The following is an 8,032-nucleotide window of genomic DNA, read 5'->3' on the forward strand; positions in this document are numbered from 1 at the left end:
GAAGGACTATGGCTACGTCTTTAAAGAGATCATAGCTGACACAACAAAACAAAATATAGAAGAGCATCCAAAAAAAGCAAATAGTGATATGGAATACAGATGCCTAAGCATCGATGTACATAGTGCTAATATGGAATAAAATCAGTAATAAAAAGGTATGACAGATAAATGACATAACCAGTTTTAAGATTAACTTGACAAAAGTTCTGTTATATGAAATGCCCTCTGCTTTTCAGAAATTTGCCTCTGCAGGACAAATGCCTCCAAAATGCCTGTTACATAGTTCTACATGGATAAGTCGATAACAAAAATGCTACTAGCCAACTAATGCACTATTCAGTTCTGACATCAGAAGCCATATGAGAAATATCAACCAGTAGGCCATCAATCAAAGAATATAAGGGGAAAAACTGAACTCAAACTACTGAGTAGTACACAATGACTTGCTTCCACAACAGTTTTATAAGCAAAGCTACTGCTGGATGAACGAAGATTTTCATCTTAGAAGAACTAGAGCAAGCAACCAACATACTAGATCCAAACTGCATCCTCGGGAGTGACAAACATACTTTCATCCGGAGAAAATTTAAAAGTCCATGTCATCTTTGGCAAAAATGAGAACCTTCTTTCATGAAAAGATAGATTGAGGTGCACATGAAAATGCTATGGTCATTTGAGAACATAAAGATACTTGAAAGTATTTGCAGAATGTCCTGCTCTCACTCTCTTTAATTCCAGTAGTTCTTAGAGAGACTTTTTTAGCTCCATGAAACCACTGCTCCACTCTTGGACGCCATCCGTTTCAAATATAATGTTGTGGGGATGTGTCAGAGAGTGCTTAATACTTTGCATTGCTTTTTCTGACATGGCTCCTATCTCGAGGTGGAAATGGAGGGTATCCGTGGCTGCCGCTCCATGGTTTTCACAAAGATTCCCGTAAATCCAATATGTATGTCAATGCGACCTTAAGAGTGCACAAGCTAGTAGTACGATGCTTTCTTCTCTAATTGAATGTCATAATGAGCATACAAATACTCTCAAATCAAATTGCCAATTTCATCCTAGACTAGCGTCATCAAATCAGCATGTAACAAACATACAATAGATTATCAATAGCAGACAACTACAATTTAGTTAGGCCAAGAACACCAAATCAGGAATGAATAGCATAACACAGAATGTAAATTTGAATCATGCTGTTACCGCACTGTTACCAATTTTCATGTAAATTTGAATCTAGTCGGCACCTCCCCTCTGCAAGCGGCATCATAGTCTTCAGCAAGGTATGGTGCAACTTCCTTGTGAGGGCATATGTACTTGTCCACGAATACTTTCTCCATCACAATGACTGCAGAATAGTAGCTCCGGTTGTGATCCAGCAGTCCATTTTCCTTAAGAAACTTTACTACATAGTACCGGGGTATGATCCGGCCCTCCAGGCTGTACGTGAGCAATGCCGGATGATGGGCAATGTATGCTGGCTCAAACCCCACCTCGGAGATTAGGAACTCTGACCTTCTCTCCAGCATCTGGTTAGACCGTGCCAGCACAGATGGAAGCTTGGACAAAGCAATGCCCACCTCGGCATCAGACCACCTGAACGTCTTCTTCAAGTGCTCCACTTTGGCGGCGATTTTCTCCTTGCTGAGGCGCGCAACAGCCCGCAACGCGTGCCTGAACATCCTACAGCCACGAGGCACACCAATATCTTCGGCATGTGCCACCATTTCCCGGACGCACTCTATGTTGGAGGTGAGCAGCCATGGATGAGCGATGCTAAGCTTGGCAATGTAAGTGTCATCTAGCCCGCAGGAACGCAGGAACGCAACATTGGGCTTGAGCACTGTCTCGAGGTCGGCCGAGAGAAGGCGGCCGAGCCTGAGAGCAGGGAGGAGGTTCTCGAAGGAGCCGAAGAGGCGCAGACAGTACTGCAGATTGGAGACGATGGATATACAGCGGAACTGGGCGCGGCTGAGCGAGACGAGGTGCGCGATGTCAGAACGTGACAGGCCGAGGCCGGTGAGCCCAGCGACGACGGGGGCCAGGGTTCTCTCCACTTTGGCGCAGAGGAACTGCGGGTCGTTGACTACGAGGGCGGCGACGTCGGCGGCGGAGAGGCCGAGGCCGGCGAGGAAGGCGAGGACGGCGTCGGGCTTGGAAGGGGACTTGAGGTGGGAGAGCTTGGCCGAGGCCTTGAGGGCCTGGGGTCGGGTGAGGCCGCAGGTGGAGACGAGGTAGTCCTCCACCGCGAAGCTAGGGTTCGGGGAGACGGCGGGCGCGGCGGCGGAGATGAGGCGGCTGAGGTGGGAGATGGGAGAGGCGGGGGAAGACGAGAGGAGCTGGGAGAGGACGGTGTGGCGGAGCCGGAGCATGGCGGCGCCGCCGCTTTGGAGGAGATCGACGGGGCGGCGGCGGCGGCGAGGGAATGGGGAAGTGATTTGCGTGGGTCTGATCTGATCTTCTGGTTCGACCCAACCCAGGTGAGCTCCTTTCCCTCGAAAAAGGAAAGAAAAGAAAAACAGGTGGGCTCCCACCCGTCAGTCTCATGCCACGTCATGTTTTATTGCTTCTTTCTTTTTATCGCTTCGTTCAAGATGAGGAAAAATAAGTTGGAGAACATAACAACATGATAAATATGACAAGGGGATTATCGAGTTCAGAATACTCCAACATCCAAGTTCATAATCGAAACTCGTCAAATGAATCAAAATTACGGATACTGACACATTCACCTAAAAAAACAGTGTGGATAATATAGAGGAATCACTGGGTACCGATAAATTATTTCCAGCAACAGCGACAAACATGATAGTAGGAGGGACGGGCCTTGTCACCTCTTTGTGCATGTAAATTGGATCTCTCGAATGCCTATGATCGTGTCGGTTGAGACTTTTTGGAAGGTGCTTTAGTTAAATGGGGTTTTTCCGCACGGTGGATTTCTCTTGTTATGGCTTGTGTGAGATCTGTAAAGTATTCAATAAAAATCAATGGGAAGATATTGAATTCCTTCATACCTAAAAGGGGTCTTCGCCAAGGTGATCCCTTATCACCTTTCTTATTCCTATTTGTTGTTGATGCCTTGTCTGCTTTGGTACATAAGTCTGTGGAGAAGGAGGGCTTCAAGGGTGTGGCAATATGTCGAAGGGCGCCCACTATCACCCATTTATTATTTGCAGATGATTCCCTTTTATATTTTGAAGCCTCACAACATCATGCAATGTTAGTTAAAGGTTTGTTGAACACTTATTCTTCATCGACGGGGCAACTCATAAACCCCTCAAAGTGTTTCATCCTCTTTTCTGACAATTGTCCTGGTGCGGTGGTGGAGGACGTGAAAGGAATTCTTGACATATCTCAACAAGTGTTTGACCCCAAAAAAATTGGGACTACCGGTTTCAGATGGGAAAATGAATAAAGGTATGTTTGAAACAGTTCAGGCGAGTCTAAGCAAAGAGGCTAGTTGATTGGAGTGAGCAATACATGTCAGTTGGCAACAAGGAGATATTAATTAAAGCAGTTGCACAGGCTATTCCCACATATGTAATGAGTATGTTCTAGTTGCCGGCATCGGTTTGTAATGATCTCACACGAATGATGCGGCAGTATTGGTGGGGGTGGAAAAAGGGAAAAGAAAGATTGTCCTCCTCCTCGGGATACTCCAACTCTGAGTCTGTCTTCGAGGGTTCCTTCCATGACCTCGATAAAGTTAGGGTCATCGGAAGTGTAGGGGGCAGGAGAGCTACATCAGCGCACCTGAACCGTCGCTTGACATTCCTGGAAGTCATTGCAAAAGAATATTTTATGCTCCAAAAATGCTAGCTTTGAAAACATTTTGGAGTGTTGATTTTGTTTTTTTGCCATCACTTGCACAAAAGTTATTTCATGCTGAAATTTGTCAGGCATACAAAACATCTGTCAAAGTTTACAAAAAAAAGGATTTGTGGTAGATCTTTTTACTATTATTTTCGATTTTACTGTTGATCAATGAGCATTTGAGCTCGGAATCAGAAAAGGAGTTCCGGTTGCATTGTTTCTTCATGAGAAAAAAAATGTGAGCATGTACCCAATTACAGTGAGTCAAATAAGAGCAGCGACGAGCTGTTGTATGTATCATGGGGGCAACAGAAAGGAAAAGTGGAGCCCGTCACAGACCACTCCACGCAAGATTTTGGTTATTCAACGGCCAACACACTCCCACCTAAAGTAAATTATCTGAACATATATATTGGGTGCCATCTTCTCAGCTCAAAATTAAACTGCTCTCAATAATCCCGCAAGCAAATCAAAATCAAAATCAAAATCAAAATCGAAAACTTTGGAAGTCTGGCTGGCTGACTGCACTGTGCCCTGGACTGAAGCTGACCCTCTGCCTAGTTTTAGGTGCCATGCGCGTGTGCATCCAGTTTCAGATCATCCTCTCCTGGTAGAAAGGAAGCGACATCCACATTCAGCAAATCGAAAACTTTTGAGTAAGCACACTGAATAAATATACATGCCCATGGACCCGCTTGCTCCAAGAGCTTATCGAGATGATAAACCAGCATGCTACTGCTACCCCATGACCATGAGATACATCTTTATCTTCATTTCAGACAGTGTAAAACCCACAAGTAGTACTAGGGGTGGGGGCACTTGGCTAAATATGGCAATGGCACAGAATATAAGAAGAGCCTGCATCTGACTTCGAGATGGGATATTTTCCCCGAAACGAACATCGGATTCAAAATCCTCTTACAAGATGAAAACAGCTTAGTTAATGCCATCTCTGGACCGTTTGTATCCTATTACCAAGAATTCAAATGAGAGTCAGATGTGCAAAGGTTACCCAAATAGTCAAAATCATCCCATAAATGGTGCTACGAAAATGACAGGTCTAATTTATGTTACTCAACGGAAGAAGGAAAAGTAAGTTTTGCAAGGTTCCACCGTCTCATATTGCCAGAAGACGAGTTAGACATTCAGCTACCTCATAATACCAATCTATAATTTGAGATACTACTGGGTATAAGCCAACTCAGTAATCTTTTGAATCCTTGAAAGGAACCATTTTAAATTGTAGCCCAAACGAGGACCATGAAACAGGTTGAAACCAGTAACCGGTAGGTGCAGGTAATAGTTCAGTTCAGAAACCAGTACAGTTCAACGGAGGGGAAATGTAGAATCAGAACCTATGACATGGCCAGGCAATAATACCAAACATAATTATGAAAAAGCAAGTCTACTGCATGCGTCACAACCGTTCAGAAATGGTAATCGTATCAAAAGTATTAGTTTGCTTGCACTATATGACATCATCACAACACAAGGGTGGTTAAGTCAAACATGCATTATGAGCAAAGGGGAACATGCTTACAGGCACACAATAGAACGGTAATATAAGTACAACTATGACTGCAACAAAATGAAGCATGAAACAAAGAAAGTACCTCTTGTGATGAGTCAGACCCAAAAGGTGCGAGTACTTTCCCATTTTGCTGACACAGTATCTTCAACAGGGAGATAAGCAACTTGTGGTATTCACTCGTGGAAGATTCATACCATGTAGTCATCTCATCGAGCCCCTTTGTTTACATTCTTTGATGTAACACTTCCACCAACAAGAGGACCAGGAAGTAACTAAGTGCACTACTCTCAGTGGTCCTTGAAGCAAATAAAGAGAAAAAGACAACTAAAGTGTTAACTGCAACGGCAACCTGATAACTCCAGGAGTTCATGTTTACACTGTATGTGTGGATACATTGGGGTTTACTTGTGTGGCATAAAATGGACCCAGTGTCTCTCGAACTTCAGTCCTAACAGTCATCTAGATATATAATACATTTAACATTATAATTAATATTGTGAAGGAAACAACATGGCCTATCTTTTTGTGCTTGATAAAGCTTAAGTAATACAAGGCTTTCAAAAGGTGATAAATTTTTTGAAGTAGCCGTAAAACTGCCAAGTACTTTCAGAACATGAACAACATTATTCAATTTCGAGATCAGATGTCCCTAGAAAATTTAAGCCAATAGGCCATCCAAAAACATAGAGCGAGAAAAAAAAGGTGATACAAAGTACTAGTAGTAAACAATGACCTGCTTTCTTGTACAGTAAATATCTTATAAACAGAGCAACTGCAGGGAAACGAAGACTTTCAGCTTAGAAGAACTAAGAGGAAGGAACCAACAGACTAGTTCAAAACTACATCCTCGGCAGTAATCTACACATTGTGGCCATCAACAACTCCACAATTGTTTCTGCCATCCAAATGGAAATTTTGAGACTTCAATTAATAATGAACAAAATGGGAACATTTTCATGGAAAGGTAGTTGAGGATTTGCACTGAAAACTGCAATGGTCGTTGAGAACATAACGACATACTCTATCGCTGATATTTGAAACCATTTGCAGAAATGCCCTGATCTCACACACTCTTGGTTCCATTATGTGTGCCAATATGATATGAGGAGACATGTTCACCATAGTGCGATGCTTCCTTCTCTACTGGAATGGTGTGATAGACATAGAAAGAAGTCACAATCAAATTATCAGTTTCATATGGAATTAGCGACACTAAATTGACATGTACCAGACATACTAGAGCAGACAACAAACATCCAATTAGGCAAATAACACCGAAACAGAAATTACTAGCTCACTGCACAGAGCGTAAACTTTGTTGCGTCATACACAGTTACCAATTCTCATAGCCCGCTCTTGGTTTATGTAAATCTGAAACTGGAAGGCACTTCCCCTCTGCAAGCTGCTGCATAGTCTTCAGCAAGGTGTGGTGCAGCTTCCTTGTGAGGGCATATGAACTTCTCCACAAATTCTTTCTCACTGATCATGACTGCTCTATAATAGTCCCGGCCGCGATCCAGCAATCCGCTTTCCTTGAGAAACTTTACGACGTAGTGCCGGGGTCTGAGTCGGACTTCCAGGCTGTACGTGAGCAATGCCGGACGATGAGCAATGTATGTCGGTTCCAGCCCGACCTCAGAGATGAGGAACTCTGACTTGCTCTGCAGCATCTGGTTAGACCTTATCAGCACAGATGGATGCTTGGAGACAACAACGCCGACCTCAGCATCTGACCACATAAATGTCTTCTTCAAGTGCTCCACTTGGTTGGCGATCTTCTCCTTGCTGAGGCGCGCAACAGCATGCAACGCGTGTCTGAACATCTTACAGCCACGAGGCACACCAATACCTTCAGCGTGTGCCGCCATTGCCCGGATGCGCTCCATGCTGGAGGGGAGCAGCCATGGCCGAGCGATGCACAACTTGACAATGTCGCAATCACTTAGCCCGCACTCCCGAAGGAACGCGGAATTGGGTTTGACCACCCGCTCGAGGTCGGCCGAGAGAAGGCCGGCGCCGCGCTTGAGCACCCGGAAGAGGTCCTCGGAGGAGCCGAAGAGAGGCAGGTAGTAGTGCAGCTTGGAGAGGATGGATCTACTGCGGAAGCAGGCGCGACTGAGCGAGACTAGGTGGAGACGAGGTAGTCCTCCACCGCGAAGCTAGGGTTCGGGGAGACGGCGGGCGCGGCGGCGGAGATGAGGCGGCTGAGGTGGGAGATGGGAGAGGCGGGGGAAGACGAGAGGATCTGGGAGAGGAGGCTGCGACGGAGCCGGAGCATGGCGCCGCGGCGGCGCGGTGGCGCCGGCGGCGAGGGAATGGGGAACGACGGCCGGGGGCGAATGCGAGAGCCAGAGGATTTGCGTGGTCTCTTCTTTTTTCCTTTTTTTTTTTTGAGAGAGAAGAATGGTCTGGTCTGGTCTTGTTCGACCTTGATGCTGACAAGGTGACCCCACGCGCTGATGGGCTGGGATGGGCTGCAGTGAATAGTTTTTGGTTCTCCTAAAAAAGACAACTACCCGTCAAAAAAAAGGGCAGTGATAGGTGCCGGCAGTCCGGCCGAACGGTTGGGCCGGACTAGCCCCAGCCGCCCGATCCCGCCACTACGAGTCGTTCGATCCCAGCGTTGACTTCCTCTCTCCCTCTTCCTCTCCACAACGCCCCATCGCCTGGATGTCCTCTCGGCTGCCG

At 45.8% G+C, this 8,032-nt stretch overlaps 1 protein-coding gene and 1 long non-coding RNA gene across 3 annotated transcripts; both read right to left on the reverse strand.

Moving 5' to 3' along the window:
- Positions 1-1,088: 1,088 nt before the first annotated feature.
- LOC123143012 (uncharacterized) lies at positions 1,089-7,743 on the reverse strand. 2 transcript variants are annotated; one of them, XM_044561765.1, is made up of 2 exons: positions 7,491-7,743; positions 1,089-2,240 (listed from the first exon to the last, which is right to left on the reverse strand). In XM_044561765.1, the coding sequence occupies exons 1-2, from the start codon at positions 7,620-7,622 to the stop codon at positions 1,221-1,223; spliced, it is 1,152 nt and encodes a 383-aa protein (XP_044417700.1). In that variant the 5' UTR covers positions 7,623-7,743; the 3' UTR covers positions 1,089-1,220. The 2 variants fall into 2 exon arrangements, with proteins under 2 accessions (XP_044417700.1, XP_044417699.1); XM_044561764.1 differs by lacking the exon at positions 7,491-7,743 and having other exon boundaries at positions 1,089-2,470.
- On the reverse strand, positions 4,200-5,992 carry LOC123143013 (uncharacterized). The gene is made up of 2 exons (XR_006470665.1): positions 5,427-5,992; positions 4,200-4,420 (listed from the first exon to the last, which is right to left on the reverse strand). It is a non-coding gene; the product is annotated as an uncharacterized lncRNA (long non-coding RNA).
- Positions 7,744-8,032: the final 289 nt, after the last annotated feature.

This window comes from Triticum aestivum, chromosome 6D, assembly GCF_018294505.1.
Source record: "Triticum aestivum cultivar Chinese Spring chromosome 6D, IWGSC CS RefSeq v2.1, whole genome shotgun sequence".
Classification (NCBI taxonomy): domain Eukaryota; kingdom Viridiplantae; phylum Streptophyta; class Magnoliopsida; order Poales; family Poaceae; genus Triticum; species Triticum aestivum.

Excerpts from the sequence above, each read along its gene's own strand:
- LOC123143012 (XM_044561765.1), bottom strand. The coding sequence starts at position 7,622 with ATGCTCCGGCTCCGTCGCAGCCTCCTCTCCCAGATCCTCTCGTCTTCC. Across the intron at positions 2,241-7,490 it reads ACCCTAGCTTCGCGGTGGAG|GACTACCTCGTCTCCACCTG; the intron begins GACTACCTCGTC and ends TTCGCGGTGGAG.